This window comes from Staurois parvus, unplaced genomic scaffold (genome assembly GCF_062004578.1).
Source record: "Staurois parvus isolate SC_StPar_1 unplaced genomic scaffold, SC_StPar_1.0 ptg000629l, whole genome shotgun sequence".
Taxonomy (NCBI): Eukaryota; Metazoa; Chordata; class Amphibia; order Anura; family Ranidae; genus Staurois; species Staurois parvus.
Window position 1 is genome coordinate 672,359 of NW_028318425.1, and position 23,311 is coordinate 695,669.

Genomic DNA, 23,311 nt, shown 5'->3' on the forward strand with positions numbered 1-23,311 from the left:
TTTGATGAAGATAAGATATCTTCTTTCAAGGTTCTTTTTCTCTGTTTACTGTACAGTCTCGGACAGTACAGTTTACTGTTCAGCTTGTCAGTTGTAGCCACGCCCTTGCGTGTTATCTAATAATGTATGAAGCGATGGCTATATAGGTAGGTGAAGAGACGTAACATTTTACACTTCCTGGCAAAGCAGCATGGCTTTCACCAAGGACACCCATCTTCCCCTTAATGATGGTAATACTATACCAATCCTAGGACTGGGCACTTATGCCTCTCCTGATGTAAGTAGGAAAATATTTTGTTATCTTTCATATTATATTATATAGGCTAATTGTGTAAGTGAAAACCTTTGTATAAAAAAAGTAAAGGGCATAAGACACCTGAGTTCTAATATATGACATCATTCTCAACTGTGTCTTTTAGAGAGACATTCCTTCTTTTGGAACCAAAGCAACCTTTAGATTTGTATAAACAATTATACTTTCCATTTATCAGAAGTCCTTATATTGCTTTCTATCTTGCAAACTCTTGGTGCCCACCTGTGGCCCAGGAGACCTTTTGGCCATTATTATGCTGCCCCCGGGGCACCTGCAGTCAGTAGTCTGTGTTTTACTCACTTAGATGCTTACTAAGTAAAATAAATGTTTACTTTAGACTGAATTCTAGTAGTTAACTTGCTTGATTTATTTCTTTTACATACCCCATACTGGTGTCCTGATCACCGCCATTTCCCATACCAGCAATCTGATCACTGCCATACCCAATACCAGCATCTTGATCACTGCCATGCCCCATACCAGCATCCTGATCATTCCCATACCAGCCTCCTAGTTACTGCCATACCAGCGTCCTGATCACCGCCATATATCATGCTAACATCCTGAGCATTTCCATACCCCATACCAGCAATCTGATCACTGCCATACCCAATACCAGCATCTTAATCACTGCCATGCCCCATATCAGCATCCTGATCACTGCCATATGCCATACCAGCATCTGGTATTTTAGGTTCTCAACTGATCAGTTTTCAAATATATATCTCATAGTTTGTAGACTCTATAGCTTTCACACAAACTAAATAATATACACTGTTTTTAGTTGTTTTTACCCCACAAATGTAGCAGAATACATTTTGGCCTAAATTTATGAAGAAACATTATTTGTTTGCAACATTTTTGGTATTTTTTAATTTATATAGCAAAAAATAAAAAAACCCAGTGATGATTAAATACCACCAAAACAAAGATCTAGCTTTCTCAAAAAATGATAAAAATGTCATATGGGTACAGTGTTGCATGACTGAGTAATTGTCACTCAAAGTGTGATAGTGGTAAAAGCTTAAAATTGGCCTGGACTGGAAGTGGGTGAAAGTGTCCGGACTTGAAGTGGTTAAACATGAGTTTAGTTGGCCTACACATGGACTGGCTGTATTTACAAATGTTTGACACATAACAGCACCTCATCTTGTAACTTTCTACATATTTACAAGGTTGCAATTTGGGAAGAGGAGAATGAAAAAATGTTTCCTCCACATGCAGGAGATAGATGACATCATTGCATCAGATAAATCAAGTTAATAAAAAAATCAGAAGGTGCAGCATAAAAGAGGTGCTGTACACAAAATAAAAATACAGTATATTGCAGCTTTCCAAAACTTAAAAGTAGTGGCTGCATTCGTTTTCTTTGTTAGGCTTTTGTCCCTCTGTATTCACCTTGTGATCTGGCCAGTAACACACCTCTTGTATTAGAGTGCTCCTACTCTGGATGAAGCAGCACAAGGGGTATGTTTGGATAGCACTGTCTGTGGGGAGGAAGTGTTAGATATACTAGCAGATTTAGATACACTAACACATTGAAGACAAATCCCAGATAACAGTTTATAACCAATCATTTTGTTCCTTTTGGGATAAAAGGTTTTATATGCATAAATAAAAGCTTAATATTGTAAGCACCCCTACCAGTGCTAAAGTATAACTAAAGGCAAAACATTTTCTTTTAGTTTTGATGGATTAGAACGCTTGTCAGTTTTTATTGCCGTGTGTGCCCCCATTGTCCTTGTAATATCATATTTAGATGCCTTTCAAAACTGCAGTGTAGGTAAGACTATGAAGACGAAAGCTGTTAGTACAAAGTCTATCCGACTGTATATCTATATAACTGTGCTCTAAGAACACCTTTCAAGATAAGGTAGACTGTATGCAGCAGGTCAAATGAAGGATGAATATGTGAGATTACACATGCATGTTGTTTTCCACAAGTGACTCTATAGGAAAAAACACTTTTTTGCAAAAACTGACTTAAATGCAATTGTAAAACTTTAAAAACATTGTTCTATTAAATATTGTACTTAGAAAACAGATACATCAGGTAATAGAAATCTGCTTTCAAACGTGCAGTAGTGGCGTCACTATGGAGGTGTGGGCCGCACCCGGCTGACACCCACCAGAAGGGTGACAACTTGAAGTAAGAAGCAGCATAGAACAGGGCTAGGCTGGTGGTGTACATGGTATAGGCTGATCTCACAGGGGGTGGGTCCAAGACTCCCCTCTCCTGGGTGCTCTGTGTATGGAGGAGGTGCGGCACAGGACTAACTCTGATAAACGTTTAAATTTCTCCGCTCTCCTAGAGTCTCCCCAAATCCACTCTGATTGGCTGTGACACTATCCTATGCAAGGTGGCCTCTCCCCTGCACCCTGGACACGCCTCCCTCTCATTGCTTTGTATGGCAGAGGCACAGGGAGCAGCCACACCTTCTGCCTGCCCATCAGCCAATAGCAGCAAGGAAACAAGTTAGAATAAAACTCTTCAGTGTTCCAAAGCAGTGAAGGAAAAACCTGGAGGTCAATGTGTAAATTATCAGGAACCACAGACATGGCAGTTATCAGGGGCCATAAACATGGCAGTTATCTGGGGCCATAAACATGTCAATTATTAGGGTCTAATAAAATAATGTTTTATGGCACCAGGTGGCACCAACCCTAGTGACACCACTGAGGTGCAGTGACTACTGGCTTTCTTCTTTTACTGTGCAAGCAGCTACTTTAGATAAAATGTTGTGTCAGGCATCTCTGTAGTGCTCCTTGTTCCAGCAGCCACTCAAAATCTCAGGCTTATTTAGCATTTTCTTACATTTACCTTTTAGGTGTCTAAGACTATGGGCGAGGAAGCCACAAAGGTTGCCATTGAACTTGGCTACCGACACATTGACTGTGCTTACATCTATGGCAATGAAGTCCAGATTGGAAGCGCCATTCGTGCAAAGATTGCTGATGGTACAGTCAAGAGGGAAGACATCTTCTACACAGGAAAGGTTTGCACTCTTATGAAAATTATTCGCTTTGCAGGAGAATTTTTCCTTAATTAATTTGATAACTATTCACGTTGCAAGGAATACCCACCCATGTTCAGGCAAAATAAAATAAAATGTATTTTTGCTTGCATGTGATTAGATAATGGAAGTCAGCACAGCTTCTCCGCATTCACTGAGCTAATGTAAACTGTCCCTGCAAAAGTGCAATTTTGCTTGCAAAGTAAACAGCCTATTTACTAGAGATGTGCACAACGGAAAAAATTGTTTTGTTTTGTTTACGATTTCTTCATTAAGTTTTTATTTTCTTTTTGTCATATTCGTTATGGTCGAATGATTTGTTTTCAGAATGCTTTTGTATTATTGTTATTTAAAAATCGATTCAAATTTCTAAATTCAAATTTTGGAAGAAGGCTATATTTATTCTATTTTATTCAATTCTATTTTTTTCTATAAAGCAGCCTTAGTAGGAATCATCATCTTCTTTCATGTTTAAACTATACTGTATATCATATAGTATTTATTGCAATATGTTTTCATTTCAAATTTAAATTAATTTTCGAATTTAAATTGATTTTCAGATCCAAATTCGGATAATTCATTTCATTATAATTTATTTCTGATTGATTGAAATTCATTACTAATGTGATTCAGACATTCAGATACATCCAAATCTTCTAATAATAAAAATGTTGTCAGTTTTGATTTGTAACAAAACGCACGCCTACTATTTACCTTTATTTAAATCATCCCCTATGTGTGCACAAGAATATGCTAATTGGAGATTAGAAAAATTTTGGTACAAAACCAAAACAATTCGCAAAATATTTGCCATTTGACAAAATGCCAAGAAGTCAATGGGTAAGACAAAATTAAAGTTGTTGGAAAGCCTCTTTTTTTTTTCTCAAAATAACAAAGAGGTTATACTGACTTGCTCTGTGCAATGTTATTATCTCCTTTTCTGGGGTCCTCGCTAATGCTTTCCACTCCTCCTCTTCTATTAGTGTCCCCCCCCCTCAGCAAGCTGTGCGCTGAGGGGGCACTCATGTGGGTGTGCCCCTATGCTATGCTGTGTGTGTGCATAGACACACACAGTGCAGCTCAGCCGCACCCCCTGCTCCCTCACAGAATTTGACTGACAACAGCAGGAGTCTATGGCTTCCAGTGCTCACAGCAAGTCCTGTGAGGAGAGGATGAGAGACCAGTGCTGCTGCAGACAGGACAGCATTAGATAGAGATAGGATTCAGGTGGGTGTTTAGGGATGGGGGGGAGCAAGAAGAGATGGAAGGCATTAAGGGTAAAATTTCTTGCAAACAGGCTTAAAATGATTCCTGTAAATTGTCCTGGAGTTTTTTTGTTTCAAAAGCTACTAACCCTAGCATTATTCATAACCCTATTGTTTATGGGATCACCATGTCAGGACAGTTACATGACTTGTTTATCACCAGATCCACATAGAAATGACCTTCCTGCTAATTGGGTAGAGGCGAACATTTATTTTATTTTCATTTCCTTTTTATGAGCAGCCTTGAGGACATACAGGGAGCTGAATTCTGCTTTAACACTTTACCCACCACCTAGCATCCCTTTGCCTAAGTCACAAAATGAACCTCCAACCTTCAATTCATCTATGTTAGTTAACTTTGTAGTTTTTTCTTCCCAGCTCTGGCTCACATTCTTTTCCCCTGACCTTGTACGGAAAGGTCTGGAGAAGTCACTAAGTGATGTTGGATTGGAATATCTGGATCTCTTCATTCTGCACTGGCCTGTCTCCCTCAAGGTAGGTGGAATTTACAGATGCTTATACTTTTCCACATACACGTTTTCACAATGCTGTATCCTGTGTGAGCAGGTAACATTTTCCTGGGATAGGGTTGAGGGAATTGAGTGGGATACTCCAAAAAGAAAACTATGTACAGGTTGAGGACAGTAAACATCTTTCTGAAAAGCAACAGTTTATGCAATAGAAAGACTTGGCTTTGTAGTAGAAGCAGTTAAAAGCAGACTTCTTTCTTTAGGGCAATCAGAGCCCCTTCACAGAGAACTAAATAAACTAAGCCCTTCAGTCAATGTTCCCTTTAGCAAACACACAGCTGACTCTCTAGCACAAAAGCAGCACAAAATTCTCTAAGATCTCTCACAGCAGTCTGTACTCACAAATATCCAGGGAAAGTTGGTTGCCTCCTTTAACATCCATGAAACTTCTTTCTTCTGTGACACCAGAATAGATCTTCAGAAGAGAGCCCCTCAGTTCGCTTTCTAGAGCTTCAGCATCCAGGCCCTCAGGTCGCCCACGTAAAGCCTCTCGAACAGCAAGCACATGGCAACCCTGCCAAGAGGGCAGCAAGCCCTCCAGGCTGGACTTCTCCTCTGAAGGCAAAGACCCAGAAGCTCTGTGTCCCAGAGTACTTACAGACTCTCAGCAGCCTTCAGGGCCATCCTCCTGGGGATTGGCTGTATAAATATTCATACTGCTATTTGCACTACTCCACACCTATGTTCCAGAAGATTCTACTTCTCTCTGGAAAACAGCGGAAACAATCAAACTAGCAACACCTGAGACACTGAACTAATCACATGTAGCTGCACTGACTACAGTGAGCAAAATTAAAGTTACTAGCAACAAAAACCCAGCTCCACTGAACATAATGAGCCACAACTAAATCTACCTAATCCTAGCACCTATCTAGTTAAAAAAGGTGACACCAAAACAACTGTAATACCATGGAATTCCCATCTTTTTCTGTTTCAGTAACAATTGTCACTAGGACAGGGAGGCTGAATCACCCCAGCAGGAACAAAGACAGCAATAAAAACAAGGGCTTAGCTTTTATGATATTAAATTAATGTCAATGGTAATGTCAATGTCAGTTAAAAGAGACTTAAATGAGAACCGTTGGCTTTGCTCAACAACCAACAATAAAATAACATTTTAGATCCGAGCTGACATTTGGCATTGGAAGGTTTAAACAAATTTGGTGCCTGTGAACCGAACAGACTATTTTTATATAAACATTTTTAGACCAGAGCTTTGACACAAATATTTATATGCAATATGGAGTCAGCAAGTGACACAATGTCTTTCCTTCCTGTGCAGCCTACAGGAGCAGAGAGACACATCAACTCCGACAAATCTTTTATCTATGATGATGTGGACTTTTGCTCTACATGGGAGGTAAGTGACACATTTCTGAAAGATACAGATATTTTCTTAGAAAGGAAAACTCCACAAATCATAAGGAGTTTAGAAAATTGCATGTTGTGGACATAAGACAGTTACCCTTTTTTGGGTGAGGTACCATCGTATTTCTAGAGTGAGAGCCAGTGGGAATAGGAAGAAAAGATTAGCCAGTAAGGAATTTCTGTATATGAAAACAGAACAACATGCCCCATGATTCTTCAGTTAATTAAGGTAGCTGTTAGAAATGTCCTCATTCAGGCTGAATACAAATGTTGCATAACAATAATTTTTTTTACCTCCCATAGTCCCATACTATCCCATAACCAGCATACTGTAAATTGGAAGAAACCTGTTCTACCTGCTTCCAAAATTATCTTACTCTGCTGTCACAGAGTGCAGTGCATAGATTGTCAGTCAGGGTTGCAATCACCTTCTTGCCTGTTCTCTGTTGATGACATGAGAAGAGATGTCTCCTGGGAGTTTATAGCACATGTTGTTTTCAGTTTTGTAACAAGTGCTTTTATTAAAGTTAATTTAGGTAGTTGCAAATCTGTTTGTTTTTGGCCAAAAAGTTAAAAGTCATTTTAATGCCCTTATATAAAGAAGCAGTGCAAAGAGCATTGGTGTAGGGGCTGCGATTAATCTGCTCTTCCTCGGCCAGGGCAAACTCAGAAGGCTGGAAAGTGGTGAGATTTCTTTTATTATTCAGAGTATCCATGTACTGAAGATTGTAGGTCATAGTGGGTTAGGGACACCTCCTTTGTCCGAAATAAGGTCAGTCCCAAAATTTAGATGGTATTAGATTTGGATCATATTAATTCAAATGTCCTAAACCAAATCAGAATTTTAGAGTTCATTTATACCAGTTCAGATTCCCAAAAGTCTTCTGAGAGTAAGGGACCAAAGGCCCTTTCTACCTTATATCTCCTCCTCCTGAGCACCCTTTTATCTGGATTGCTAGTGCCACCAGGTCCCATCCTTCTATTAAAATCCCTGGTAAAATGTATATAGGATGTCTGGTTTTTTTAGCCGCATTAACTTTTCAGCCAGGACTGTCAGGAGCTTCCCAAACCACTCTCCATCATTATATGTCCTTTACTATCATACACGCTCTTTTTGAGTCTTGTTTGAATTTCCATTGACTTCAATGGGATTTCCAGGTTGGAAGTTTAGAATTTCAGAGGTTGCTGAATCTTTAAAAATAATGGTTAGCTTTCACCTGTTTCAGGAAGCAAGCCAAAATTCTCAGCTGTACAGATTAGGTAGGTTATCATTAATACATTTTATCATTATTATTATAATTACTTAATAATATTAATAATGCACTCTTTTTTTATATCATGTTAAAACTGTTTTTGTGCATACAGCAGCAGGGCCATTGAGTAGTCTGGGAACAATTCCAGGCTCATGATGTTAAAAAAACATATTATTTTGTACGAGGTCACATTCCTCCTGCAGGATATGAGAAATACAGCACAACTGAGAGAACAAAGGTTACTTGTTCCAACACAATCTGCCAGTTGATGTGATCCATTTTTTATATAATTATTGGATGTGGGATGAGCCACAGATACTAAGATATATGAATGTAAAATTCAGGGATGGAGTCGCTGTGTGCATAAACATGCCTAAAAAAAGCCTTCTGTGTTCCATGTAGTGGCTATTTCTTTTGCCATTCTGTCTCTAACCTGCACTGCAAGGAAGGATCTGACTGGTTACTACAAGTAACATTGTCTTTCTTTCAGGTGCTTTGATACTTGAGGCTTACTAAAGGGTATCTTTCATGAAAGAGTGATGCAGAATGACAGGGTAGCTTCAGATCACGCAAAGTAGCTGTTTTGTGAAAGTGATTCTGTGCATAATGGTATTCTTGGAGCTGTCCTCTGTTTTAGCAGAATGAAGTTCCAATTTTTGAATTCCATTGAAAATAGGCCCTTGGAGACACCGTCCATTTTGTTTCCACTGCAACCTTTCTTCCTAGGTCATATATAGAGCAATATGTTGATACATTTGTGTTCTTTTCAGGCTCTAGAGGCATGCAAAGATGCTGGTTTGGTGAAATCCATTGGTGTATCAAACTTTAACCACAGGCAGCTGGAGCGCCTCCTGAACAAACCAGGGCTGAAGTACAAGCCAGTCTGCAACCAGGTACTCAGCAGAAGCAGATTTAGAAAGGCATAACTAAATTAAATTCAAATGAGTGTTGAGGCCTAGGACTTTTTTATGTGGATGTGTGAATTCAGCCTTATGGTGGAAACTACAGGGCCTCGCTGTGTGCCACTGAGCTGCCATTATTATTTCATGCAATCCTTAAAGCAAATGTATGGCCAGGCTATGGAAATTCAAGTATTTACATATTCATATCAAGCAGAAAATATGATTTTAAACACACCTTCGCTGACCTCTATAGCTGTGTACCTCTGAGCTGCTAAGTAGTTCTCTTAGCAGCTCAATCCCCCCTTCCAGTTGTGACCCAACAGCTCAGCTCCCCCTGCTTTCCCTCCTAGCAGTGCCACAGCAGCTCAGTTCCTTGATCCCTCTTCCCAGCAGTGACTCAGCTATCCCTGCTTTCCCTTCCCAGAAGTGACTCAGCAACTCATCTTTCCCTTCTCCTCCCTCCCAGCAGTGACTCAGCAGCTCTTTCTGTTCCCTCCTCCGAGTAGTTAATCAACAGTCCAGCTACGTCCTCTCAACAATGACTTAGCAGCTCAGCTCTACCTGCTCCCCCTCCCAGCAGTGACTCAGCAGCTCTCTCTGTTCTCTCCTCCGAGTAGTAACTCAACAATCCAGCTCCCTCCTCTCAACAATGACTTAGCAGCTCAGCTCTCCCTGCTCCCCCTCCCAGCAGTGACTTAACAGCTCCCTCTGCTCCCTCCTCCGAGTAGTTACTCAACAGTCCAGCTCCCCCCTCTCAACAATAACGTAGCATCTCAGCACTCCCTGCTCCCAGCAGTGTCTAAGCAGCTTAGCTCACCATGTTCTCCCCTCCCAGCACTGACTTGGCAGCTGAGCTCTTCCTGCCCCCCCAAAATTCCTGCTCTGTGTTTACATTAGGGATTAGAATTCCACTATGTTCCTAGATGTTATTCTTCCCTACTACTACCCACAACATGTGCAGTTATTATTACTCTACAAACCAGTTTGTAACCTACATACAGTGTATGAACTGGCTTTTATACAGTAAAAGGATTCAGGACATAATCATGTAACGTGCAACACAGGTTAGCAATTATTAAGCATCGATTTATTCATCAACAACACAAAACCGTGACAGTTCAGGCATTTGCATACAGCCACAATATGTCACATACCTGCCATTTACTATTATGTTTGCATTTACGTTGGGGTTAATGATATAAACTACCTCTGTATCTTGAGTCCAGTTTAATGATTAACACTTCAATATATGTATGTGTTTGGAATTACATACTTTGGTGCTAATAGAAAATCCTAGTCATCTTAAAGCGCCCTGACAATTATTAGGAGGTGTTGGCCAAAAATGTTAAGTGTATGTCAGGGCAAAATAAAACAAAATACGTAATCAGTACATCTCTGCAATACTTTGTCATTCCCACGGGTTTTTTTCATAAAGTTTTATTCACTTTTTTTCAACATACTGTAGTAAATACAGAATAGTTTTCCCAAGTTTTGCCTTTTCAAAAAAAGCTGCAAGTGAAGAAAATACCTATTGATCCTGCCAGAAATCCAGAGCGGTCTGAACTTCTTGTCTGGGCTGATGCACAGTGCCTCTGTTGCACTTAAATCCCAACCAGTCTTTTCAGCCTTGCTGGCTGGAGTTCTTCCTACCCTCACCTCTCTCTGTCCCTGTCTACATTCATACATTGATTTACTTACCAGTAAAATAATGCTCCTGTCTTGACCCCCTAAAGTCTGCCAGTAGATCGGGGGTAAAATTGGGAGTTACAAAGACCAGAGACTATATCAACAGGAAGTTTCCCAGCAGCTGCCCCCACAAAACTTTTGCAAGACTGTTGATGATGTCACAGGGAGTTTAAAAAAAAGTTGTTTCTCACTACCAGAACAAGGAAAAAGAAAAATTAAGGCTGGAACATGATCTGGAGGGGTAGAGGGAGATTTGAGAGTAGAGTTGGGCCATTCCCCCTGATGATGTCAGCTCTGACCAAACGCGTCAGCATGGCCACGTGATGTGATGTCGTTACGCTGATCGAGACCCGGAAGTGGAGTTTTGCATGACATGAGTGGAGGAGAAAAATATTGTGAAGACTGTATGATCACTGCTGGTCTTTTATACACTCTTGTGAGTAGTTTTAATCTTTAATAAATTGTGAAGTTTTTTAACTACTACACAATGAGAGTCCCTGATGTTTCTGTTTACCTTTATTGATATCCTTGAGATACTACGTTGAAAGGAACTTTGTTATTCAAGATATACATATCCCAAGTGTGGATTGATTTGAAGCCTTTATGACCATACCCTAACCAGTTATCGAATCATTTGGTAAGGATCCAATCACATGCACAGTGGTGGATTGGGGGAAGTGTCTAGTTCTTATTGCCTTGATTCACATTGATTTGGAAGATTCCTTTTCTCCATGAGGACGGCACTGAACTTGCACTTTTTATGATGGACTTTTCATGGGAATTTTCTGTTTGCATTATATTTGTTTGTATATAAGATTGCACAGTTTTATATTATTTATTATTTGTTAATTATAAGTGCTGCACTCAAGGGTGTATTTACCACAAGGCAAACAAGGCATTTGCCTAGGGCAGCATTTTTCAGTGGGGCAGTGGCATTTTCAGTGAAGCAGCGCCACCCCCCGAAAGATGGGATGGAAGAAGGGATATACACAGCATGGGGACCAGGTGGGATCTGAGAGAGGTTGCGGGCTGCTTGATGGTGTATGCAGAGCCTGACTCTTGTTCCCGGGGATGTCTGGAGCTGTGAAGGTGAGTGTCTTCTCTCTTGCTGGGGTGGGGGGGTTTCCAGTGTATGGGGGGCGGTGGCAGTGGAAGGCTCTCTTGGATGGAGGTTGGGGGGGGCTGGGGTGTTATTGGTCAATGTCAGACTGTCTTCCTGGGGGAGGGCGGTGTTGGTCGGTGTCAGGGTCTCTCTGTGAGGGGAGCCAATTTTTGTGTTGCCTAGAGCACTACGAAGCCTAAATACACCACTGGCTGCACTTTTATTTACAGTTATCTTTTAGAGCTGGGTCATGCCTGGACATACACTGTAAAAATTACAAGCTCAGAAAGCAAATACTAGAAAGGAAAAAATAACTTTGCTTCCCAAAATTGGTGTTTGCATAAATGTCTTGAGTTTTTGGAGTTCCAAATTACATCAGTGGAAAGGTCCACTCTTGTTTTATTTAGAAGCTCAAGCAAGGCTTTCTCTTTCAATTATTTTTATTCAAGATTTTAAAGGGTACAGAACATAACCTCATGAAGATATATAAGCAAAATCTATATAATGGTGAATTCCAAAACAGTATCATCACACATCAAAGAAGAGTAACTGAAAAGTAGAACAATAAGTATACTGAAGTACACGTTGGTAATACAGTAATGGTTTGGCAATGTATGCAAAAATATGGATTAAGTGCCAACAACAATGTAAGGGGTGATCATGAGTTTGATGTGGATGTTAAGTCTGCCATGTAGAGAACAAAACAAAATGTAGACAGGTATCTCCACAGCAGGAGAGCTGAGGAGAAAAAGAGGAGAAAAAGTGTAGAGAAGGAGGGGAAAAAGGAAAGGAGGGAAGGATGTTGAAGACTTCCTAGCCAGAATCCTGGGGCCTCAGTGCCTATAGTAGCACATAACTAGCTGTAGGCATGGATGGGCATACTGAATCCAAGGGACCCGTGTTTTCAAATATTTGTTGTGCGTATCTAGAAGAGTTCTCGTGAACGTTTCATTGATAGAGAAGAAGTCTAGGCTGTGGTGAACTTTGGTAAAGGGTACAAACTGTTGTTTCCAAACTCTTGCCATAGTTTGTTTCCCCATCCCACACTACATACATTGCCAGTTTAAATTTCAGACCTTGTAAGGGCTGTAGATACAGCAGGATTTACCACAGATCTCTAGGAAAGGTGCAAGTAAGTAATGATTTTAGGAGTTTAAGAGCTTTTGTTCAAAACCTAGAAAGCATTGGACATGTCCACCATGCGAGAAGGGCATCCCCTGGAACACAGCAGACACTGATACATGTCTCAAGGGAAGATGGGTTAAGGTGTGTACAACATTGAAACAGTTTTGAAAGCTGATTCAACTTAGAGTGTGTTAATGAAGCAAGGAATATATATATTATACTGTGTATAATGGATTTCAAAACTATTCTAAAGTCTAAAGATAATTATGGACTCCAGTTTGATCCAAGTGTAACCTTTGTCTATACTGTGCAGGTAGAGTGTCACATATATTTGGGCCAAAGCAAACTTCAAGCCTACTGCAAATCCAAGGACATCATTTTGGTAGCATACAGCGTCCTGGGGTCACACAGAGACAAGGACTGGTAAGTATGATTTGGGTGATTCTCTGTGTCATTAATGCAATAGAGCTCAGTTTCAGTCATTACTGCTCAGACCTACAATAAATAAACTACTTTTGCTACACAAGATATAGGATGATTGCTGAAGGGGTAATTTTAATACAGTAAGAGGTAAAATTTTTGTATGTTATTGAAGCGGCTTTCCTCACTTTTTGTTCCAATGATTCCCATGCAATTAATTGTAGTCACAAGAAGGCAGCGGTAGTGATAAAAACATTGCCTTTTGTAATAATGTTTTCTCACTCAACTAAAAATGTGTTTTTTGTTTTTGTCTTGGGCACTATTGAAAAGATTTCTTATCACTTCCTGTCCTGATAAGAAGCGAGGGGAAATCTCCCAAACTAGTACATAGACAGAAATAAAAACCAAACAACGCTAAGCCTTTCTTTTTCTACCTAAATAAAATAAAGAGTTTTAGCGGAAATGACGTCAAGCTCTACATGCTATAAAAAGATAAGTTGTGACCAAGAGATAAGAAAAATGCATGAGGAAGATTGACTAGAAATATATGGACCAGAAATACAAAGATAGGTAGATCTCACAGCATCTCTGGACAAAAAATGATATGGATTGTACTTTGATTTGCTGGTGATTTCAGGGTTCTGTAAAGGGGTCCACAGCTAGGCCAGGTACTCTTTTCAGTACCATGTTTAGTAAAATATGTTCATGCAATCGTATAATTACAAAACAGTAAAATTTATATTTCATATCGATGTGTCTTCTAGGGTGGACCCCAGCTTACCAGTCCTGCTTGAAGATCCAGTCCTGGGTAAAGTTGCTGCTAAGTACAATCGCTCCCCTGCAGAGGTCGCCATGCGCTTTATTTTACAGAAGGGAATTGTGGTCTTGGCGAAAAGCTTCAGTGCTGCCCGTCTTAAGCAAAACCTTGGGGTGAATATAACTTCTTAATATACAGTATCTTCTTGAATTTTGATTCAATGACATACTATAAATTTTGATGTAAAAACGAAATGAAAAATCAATTTATTGATCTCAAAGAGATGGGTAAAGCTTAAAATCACACTTCATGTGCAGTCCAAGGATCTTATGCTGCTTGTTTTCATTCACTTTAGCTATCTGTTTCCTGAATACTGCTCTGAAGCAAGCTGTTTGTCAGGGAGTAAGGAATTCTCCATAAACTTCCATGTTTTTGACTAACCCAATATGCATGTCTCACTCAGGGAACGGAAGAGATAAATGTAATTAACAGCTCTACACTTACCTTTCACAAATCCAAAGACTAGGTCTTGTAGACCAGGTAGTTCTTTGAAAGTCAAGTCCCTAGACCCAGATTAGACTTGAAGCAAAGAGTATTTTGTAATTACATTTTTACCTAACTTTAATGGATACAAATTTTTCTACAATATGGTTTCCTTAGTAGTCTCAGCACACACAAGTGCTGGGTCCACAAACACCCATCTCTTTAGTTATACCACGGAAACAAGTTACATAGGAGTTGGTTTGCTAAAACTGGAGAGTGCAAAATGTGATGCAGGTTTATATAGAAACCAATAAGCTTTTTTTGTCAAAGCTTAAAGTGGTTCTAAAGGCTTAAGGTTTTTCTACCTTCATGCATTGTACGCATGAAGGTAAAAAACCTTCAGCGAGCAGTGGCCCCCCAACCCCTTAATACTCACCTGAGCCTGATCTCAATCCAGCTATGTGCACAGGAGACTCAGCTTTCCCTGGTCTTTCCCTCTTCATTGGCTGAGACACAACAGTGGCAGCCATTGGCTCCCACTGCTGTCAGTCACAGCCTGTGAGGAGGAAGTGGGGGCGGGGTCAAGTCCCGCTCTTCTGTGTCTTATAGACGGAGAGAGCGGGGCTTGGGGACAAGCATATACCAGTGCCCCTATAGCAAGTGGCTTGCTCTGGAGGCACTGCTCAGAGAGGAGGAGCCAGAATTGCTGGCGGGGGACCCAAGAAGAGAAGGACTGGGGCTGCTCTTTGCAAAACCACTGTGCAGAGCAGGTAAGTAAGACATGTTTATTATTTTAAGAAATGAGGGTTTAGAATCACATTAATTGAACAAGCTGAAGTTAGAAGCTGATTGGCTACCTTGCACAACTGCACCAGACTGCACTCTCCAGCTTTAATAAATCAGCACCACAAAGTCTTCTGGAGCCTGTGTAGGAAACAAGCTGTACATTGTCAGGAATGTAAGCTATGCTTTTCAGTCCATATCTTTATAAACAATTATAATATTTGTTTGCAGGTCTTTGACTTTGAGCTAAAACCTGAAGACACGAAAACACTTGAGAGCCTTGACAAAAATCTGCATTATAGTCTTTTCAAAGAGTAAGTCCTAGTTCTAGATTCTGTATGACTAGTGTATAAGTGAGGGATTTCAGTACTTTTCTTGTATACAATACATTATTCACAAGGTTATCTTGCACCTTTTATATACAGAATTGCATTCAAGGAGTACAGCAATACATTATTTTTTTCAAAAACATCCATAACCAATTCATGGATAAAGGGGTACCACCCGTCCTCCTGTATGGGGCCCAGGCCAGCAGGGGGTCCGGGCAGCTGGGTGAACCAGATGTGGGCAGGGAGGGTGATCGGCATGCTGGGGGGGGGCATTTACTGGAAACAATCCCCTGTATGGCTGTCTCTGCAGAGACTGAAAGCTAGCTTCTCATCCTCTCCCTCCCACTGACTTTCAGCTGCTGCAGAGAAAGCCATACAGGGGATCAGTTCCAGTAATTGCCCCAAGTAAGTGTAAGCATCATCCTTCCTGTGCACTATATGTTTCCCCCTGCTGCCCAGACACCACAGTGTGCCCCCACCCCCTGTGCCAGCTTTTCTTCTCTCCTTCCCACTGACAGCTGCAAGCACACATTAGAATCCTTCAAGATGGAGAGTGAGGGGAAGGGTCTGGTAAATATGTCACATTTACGAGTCCCTTCCTTTCCTAAATGAACACAACGAGTAATCGGTACTGATTACTCACTTGTGTTCACTCATAACTAAAGCATAGTAAGCTTTTTTTGAGGGGGAGGCCTGTCAGATTGGCTGTATGAGGCCCCGTGGTTTATAACAGCAGTCCTGCATGTGATAGTAAGTGATATAGCATGGGCAGCACAGTGGCTAAGTGGTTAGCACTTCTGCATGGCAGTACTAGGGTCGCCAGTTCAACTCCCAACCACGGCACCACCTGCCTGGAGTTTTCATGTTCTCCCTGTGTCTGTGTGGGTTTCCTCTGTGTACTCTGGTTTCCTCCCACACTCCAAAGACATGCTGGTAGGTTAATTGGCTCCTGTCTAAATTGGCCCTAGTATGTGTATGTATGAATGTGAGTTAGGGACCTTAGATTGTATGCCCCTTGAGGGTTAGGGACTGATGTGAATGTACAATATATATGTAAAGTGCTGGATAAATTGATGGCGCTATATAAGGACCTGAAATAAATAATAAATAAATAAATATAGGAAAACACACAGAAATGCAAAGATAGTTATCTCTCTCAGCATCTCTGCACAAAAAAAAGATACAGATTGCATTTGGATTTGCTGGTGATATTACGGCTTTGTAAAGGGACCACGGCTAGGCTCTGGTACCCTTTTTGGCACCATGTTTAGTAAACTGTTGTTCATGTAATTCAACACTTTATATTGTTTCTCAAGTATATAATTGCAGAATTATGATCAGTACAGCATGTCATTTATAGCTAATGTGCACCCATATACAGTACACCAATGCCGTGTATCATCAAGAATCAACAAATAATAAACATATATTAGCCATTAAGACATGTCAGCAAGCAACAGGTTTTGATAATGCTAATGTTGGGTAAAGCACCTATTAAATTCCCTCTTCCTGGTCTGTAATCCATCCTCACTTTGCATTGTAAGTTACTTAGCTATCTCTATATGCATATGTCCATACTTTACTGTTGTGCTCTAGCATGATGTATTATCTATTTATTTTACCATACCATTATATATGCCTGTTGCTGGAATGATATGTATTCATTGGTAATATGCTAACATACAGTATGAAAATTAAAACCCACAGTGATGGTGTAAAAGTGGCACACACACTTAGCAGTGATAAACTAATCATAGAAATAACAAATATTTCAAAAAATTAAACAAACAGTAATATTTCAAAAAATGTCCTTAATATGTGAAAAAAAAATATATAGTGAAAAAAATTGATTAATGTGAATCAAAATAAAACATCACATATCTAAATCCACTATGTGACAAAAACAACTTCCAGTGAAAATAAAAAAAAATCCAGTGATGGATGCCACTAAGAAACACAGAACTTTTTCCCCCAGGCAGAGAGGAGATAACAGGTAGATGGTTTAAAAAGGAAGATGTTCAACTGAGAGATATAATAGGGAAGGGGAAATTGAAGCCATTTAAAGATCTGGTAAGGGAAAGGGGAGAGATTTTTGCTAGGTTTGATAAGTGGCGTTATCATCAATTAAAATGTTTTGTGGGAAATCTCCCAAAACCTATGAGAATGAAAAAGGATTGGAATTTGTTTGAAAGGTTGATAGATTCACGGGGGGATGGGAAACACGGCACGGCTAAAATATATAGAATTCTTACAGAATTAGACACAAACACAAAACCAATGCACATAGTGAAATGGGAAAGAGATATGGGGTGGTATTAGATGAGGATAAACAGAAGAAAATAAATAGATTAGTTCACGAAAATGTAAGTTTGAGGGATGTAGAAATAAACTACAAGTGTTTGATAAGATGGCACATTACACCAAGTGTTGAAAATAAGATATGTGGGAGAAAATCACCATGGTGTTGGAGAGGGTGTGGAGAGTTAGGGACAGTGTATCACATCTGGTGGAAATGTCCAAAAATTCAAGTATTCTGGAAAATAATAATACATTTAATTGAGATCATAACTGAGATAAATATTGGGTTAGACCCAGAGATTTGTTTGATACATAGTTCAGAGCTATCAGTTAGCAAATATAAGAAATTAGGTTTAGGGTATTATTTAAATGCCGCAAAAAGTCTGATCCCTAAGTATTGGAGAAAAACAGAAGTACCGAAAGAGGAGCATTGGATAGAAAGAATAAACTGGATTAGTAAAATGGAGAAGCTCTACTATTTGCAGGAAGATAAGATGGAGATATACCATGCGAAATGGGAAAAATGGGAAAAAACCTACGTAAACGCGAAAAAGTGAAATGTAGAAGGATATAGAAAGGGTGGTAGGGTAGGATATTCTTGCTTTAGATGAGAGGTTGTGAAAGAATGCAGAGTGGGTGGTTGGGGGGGGGAGAGGATGGGTGGGGGGGGGGGTAATGGGGGGAAGAGGGAAATGTTTTAAGAGGGAAAAGAAAGGTAATAAGAAATAGTTATGTATATTTTTTGTGAATATGATGAAATTGTTTTTAATTACTTTGAAAAATTAATAAATATTTAAATAAATAAAAAAATAAAACATCACATATCTAAATCCACTATGTGACAAAAACAACTTCCAGTGAAAATAAAAAAAGTCCAGTGATGGAAAAAAAAAAAAGATATGTAATGTTTTATTTTGATTCACATTAATACATTTTTTCACTATATATATTTTTTTTCACATATTAAGGACATTTTTTTAAAGATTACTAGTTGTTTCATTTTTTTTTAAATATTTGTTATTTCTATGATTAGTTTATCACTGCTAAGTGTGTGCACCACTTTTACACCATCACTGTGGGTTTTAGTTTTCTTTGGATTTATTTATATAGTGGCAGCAAGGGATGTTATGATATTGGTATTTTCACATATGATTTAATTTATTTTTTCATCCAGCGCGATATTGTATATTTCACTATTGATTTCATACACTAGGTTTTGATTAATATACAGTATGTCTATCCTTTGAAAATGCTATGTATGTTAGATGGTATAGATGTAAATACAAATATTTGTGTGAAGAGAGAAGGCTTATATGAACAAGAGAGAAAATAGATGGCATTTCTGTTTTAAAGAGCACCTGTCACCAACTTAAAAATATTACAGGTAAAAGCTCAGAAATATCAAATATTTTGAATGTTTACTTGCAGTGTTTTCCGTACTATAAGTTATTTCTATTCACTTACAATGTGCCTTGGAATTTGCTACCAGAGCCCCCCTCCCTCCTTGCACACTATAGCTCTCTTCTCTTCTGGGTAATTACTGCTTGTGCTGGCCCAGTTCCTCTACCCCTAACATCCCTACATAGCCTTTTAGAAAAGAGAAGAAGAGGGGTTTCCTAATTAGTAGCCAACATCCCCAGAATGACAAGATAAATAAAGGGAAAAGACCCCGTATAGGACTTGGGACTTTGAAGGCATAGATATATACTGAAAAAAGTTTTATAAAAAGTACAAGCTTTTTATTGTGTCAAAAAAATTTTTTTTTGACAGAATAAAAGGCTTGTACTTTTTATAAATTTTTTTTAGGTATATATCTATGCCTTCAAAGTGCCAAGTCCTATACAGGGTATTTTCCCTTTATTTACATAACCTTTCATGTAGCCTCTGGGGAAGAAGTGAAGGGGAATACTTTAGACCGGCAACCCGTCGATGGTGACTGCGATTCTGCCTCCGCTGCTTTCATGATACAGGCAGAGCGGAGAGCAGGAGGCAGCATAGTGCTGGAACCAATCACCAACCTGGCAGCTCCTGCTCTCGCCTTCCGCCCAGCACTGTGCTGTCTTCTGATCTCTGCTCTGCTCTACATAAGTAGGCAGTAATACCTGTGTGTGTGATACAGGAGACTCTTTGGGAGGGGGGACGTAGGAGACACTGTGGGAGGGGGGACACAGGAGACTCTGTGGGAGGGGGGACATAGGAGACACTGTGGGAGGGAGGACACAGGAGACTTTGTGGGAGGGGGGACTTAGGAGACACTGTGGGAGGGGGGACACAGGAGACTCTGTGGAAGGGGGGGCTTAGGAGACACTGTGGAAGGGGGGCCTAGGAGACTCTGTGGGAGGGGGGCATAGGAGACACTGTGGCGGGGGGGTGACAGAGTAAACTACAGTGGAGGGGACACTGCTTTGGGGGATGGGGAGGCAAAGGGGGCAGAGTACACTGCATTGGGGGGTACAGGGCACTACAGTGGGAGGGGCTATGTAAAGGGGGACAGAGGACACTACTGTGGTTTTTTTTAAGGATCCCCCCAGGGGATCTTTGCTTTCCTCCATGTTGTCCAGGTGAAAGGTTGCCTATCCCTGCATTAGACTGTCCATTGAGTGACAGACCTGATTTTGCTGAGGCGGCTGACATTGCATCCAAAGTTGTGGCACCGAGCAGCAGTAAGAGGGATTTTGGGTGTCTGCATAAGGGAGGCTTTTTCAGGTAAATACCATGCATAAAATAAATGTACATATAATCTATGCTAAGGTTTTTGTTGAAATTACTGATCTGGTGACAGGGTCTCTTTAATATAACCATACTGTTCTTTAATGATAGTATCCTCCTGAAGGACTACAGGTTCCCTTTCACATTTTAATGTCATTGCCTTTTCTAGGATGAAAGAGCACCCAGAATACCCCTTCCACGATGAGTACTGAAGATGGGTCTAGCACTGAACCATTTTCTAAGAAGACACAGATTATATTATCTGCACACATTTTTTGCACTGTCAGTTTTTAAAAAGCATTAATGGTTGAATTATTTGAATATTATGTTGTGTGCCATCTTGCCTCAAGCATAACAGCCAATAAAGTTAATGCTGGACATCAATAAATGGTCATGGAAGTTATTAGATAAATCAGATTCTGGGCTTAAAGTGGATTTTTTAGTAAAGTTTAAGTCCACTTTTAATAATTTTAAAGCTGTCCTTGAGCACCAACCTGGTGACTGTGTCTAGGATGCAATGGGTCAGTCTGCTGCAGGTAGGAAGAAGCATTTCTTCAGTCTTTTCTCTCTGAGTGATTACATTGTAACATTGTAGCAAGTCATGAGGTAAGATGCTGCAGCAGGGGCTGATCTGTGTGAGCCATTTGTAGACACAGCTAAGAACTACACAAGTACCAGAAATTATATAATCTCAGTCCAGGTAGTAGATGGTGACTATGAATGGTACCTGAAAAAAGATGACTGTTCTTCTGAATTGAAACTAAGACATTTTCAAGGGGAGTACTAAAATGAATACCTATAAGTGTTACACTGTCACTTTACTTAGCATACATATATTTAACACACATTTAAACACCAAAGCAAAAACGTTATATATAGATAGGAGTTTATACCAGTCCATAGCTGCATGGTAGCTGCATTAGTGTTCTCTTTAAGGTGTTTTTCCTTAGTTTTTTTACCTGGTAATCCTGTGAATAACACACTTCCTTTCCTAGGGTGGCTACGCTCACTCCTATGTCTATCGTGGGAGCCATGGCTGTCACACAGCCTGGAATTCAAATATGTCTTCCTCTTTTCATCTATATTGCAGAGGGGCATGGGCAATAGTAGATTACAGAAGAAAGATAACATTGAGAATTCAGTTCAGTTCCCAGTAAGTGGCAAGAACAAGAACAACAGTTTTTTCTGCACATCTAATAAACTGATAAACTGCAATGTATTATATTTTTGATCAGGAGTTAAGATATCCTTTACCATGTAAACATTTATTGAAAGATAGTTCCACTTTTACAAAATGTGAGTTGGCAGCTTTAATTGCAGAAGAGACATGATATGTCTTCTGCAATAAAAAAAAGACTTGCCTGATCACAATCTTCTAATGAATATACATTAAACTGTGCATGCGCAGCTCAGCATATATTCTAGGCACTGTGTCTGTGTGCCAAGATGAGTGACACTCGTCTACATGTTTGGGAGTTATATCATCCTCGCTGGCCAATCTAGAGGGTGGAGTTATTAGATACAATCTCTGGAACGCATGAAGACTGGCTCAGACAAATTTTGCGATAACGTCTCTCATGTGTTCTAAAAGTGGTGCAGTATGTGCCAAATTTATGTACCTGTCTAGAACTTGTACTTAAATTTGGTGCGTGCTGCACCACTGTTAGAATGCACGTGAGACACTTTAGTAAAACCTGTCTGTGCCAGTTTCTCTCTATATACCAAAAGAGAGTTGTTCTTAATTAGCTTCTTATCCCAGACGGAGTGATACCAAAACACCTTTCTAGCAGCCTGGACAGCGATGCCAGCAGAAGCTGGAAGTGAAAAAGAAGGTCTGTGTATTAAACAACACATACACTGCACTTTTGCAATAGGTATATTAGCATCTATAAAAGGGATAACAACTATTAGGCTGCTTTCACACTGATCAGCGGGTGCAGAGCAGTGCATCTGCGGCTTTCCTGCGAGTTAGCTGCACTGAGCCTTAGACTTCTATGGTGTACTTTTTAGAAAGCGCACCACACCCGAAAAATATAATAGAAGTCTATGGCAAAGTGCAGCTAACCCGCTCTGTAAAATGTTGAGCACCCCTGACTTAGATGCAGTGGCGGAACTACCAGAGTCGCAAAGGTCGCCATTGTGACCAGGCCCTGGTGTTCCACCGCTGTGGGGGGGGGGCAAGGGGGCAAGACTGCAGGAAAGGGATCTGGCCTGCTGTCGGCTCGGACCTGCCTGATTGCTACTACTGCTCGGATGGCAGGTGGCGGGTCCTGGGATGACAGTGTGTGAAAGCAGCAGAGGCTGTCAGGCTGACCTGAGTAGAGGAGCACGCAGTGTTCAGACTCTAGTCCTGGGACTCTTCGCCCCCCCCACACTTCACCACAAAGAGGGCACCTGCTGCAGGAAGTGACACCATCAAGGACCCACAGTAATCTACAGGTACAGTTAACATGGGAACATAAGCCTCAGGCTGGGCCAAATGTTGGGGCAGGGAGAGGGCAAGCAGAACTGGAATATGGTGGCTGTGTGGTGGGCATTGTGCTCCGCTCCTCCTAACATTGACATGGCAGGAACAGGCTGGCCCTTTACTTCATCCAGAGTGCTCTCTTAAATCCTCCAGCATGCCCTCTACAGTAGAACTAAGAGGGCACTCTGGAGGAGGATGTAAGGGGTCACTCTGAAGGTACTAAGGGGACACTTTGGAGTACTATGATAGTACCACAAGAGTGCCCCTTTAAATCCTCCAAAGTGCCCCCTTTCATCCTCCAACGTGCTCCCTTAGTAGTACTAAGGGGGCACTCTGGAGGTACTAAGGGTGCATTCTGGAGGTAATAAGTGCCACTCTGGAGGATATAAAGGCCACTCTGAAGGATGTACGGGGGTCCTCTGATGTGAATGTGGTGCTCATCCTGACTACTGCACTCCACATGTTATTTTGTTTGTTACTCCTGATCCTGCACTCTACACATTTTGC

General features: G+C 40.5%; 1 protein-coding gene across 1 annotated transcript; it reads left to right on the top strand.

Moving 5' to 3' along the window:
* Positions 1-134: 134 nt before the first annotated feature.
* On the top strand, positions 135-20,725 carry LOC149449340 (rho crystallin-like). The gene is made up of 9 exons (XM_089693367.1): positions 135-277; positions 3,142-3,309; positions 4,971-5,087; positions 6,405-6,482; positions 8,514-8,636; positions 12,872-12,981; positions 13,743-13,908; positions 15,233-15,315; positions 20,507-20,725. Exons 1-9 carry the CDS (start codon positions 191-193, stop codon positions 20,547-20,549), a joined length of 975 nt encoding a protein of 324 aa, XP_089549493.1. The 5' UTR covers positions 135-190; the 3' UTR covers positions 20,550-20,725.
* The last annotated feature ends 2,586 nt before the right edge of the window (positions 20,726-23,311 follow it).

Coding starts and splice junctions, on each gene's coding strand:
- LOC149449340 (XM_089693367.1), top strand. CDS start 191: ATGGCTTTCACCAAGGACACCCATCTTCCCCTTAATGATGGTAATACT. Junction 6,483..8,513: donor ACTTTTGCTCTACATGGGAG/GTAAGTGACACA, acceptor TGTTCTTTTCAG/GCTCTAGAGGCATGCAAAGA. Junction 15,316..20,506: donor CATTATAGTCTTTTCAAAGA/GTAAGTCCTAGT, acceptor TGCCTTTTCTAG/GATGAAAGAGCACCCAGAAT.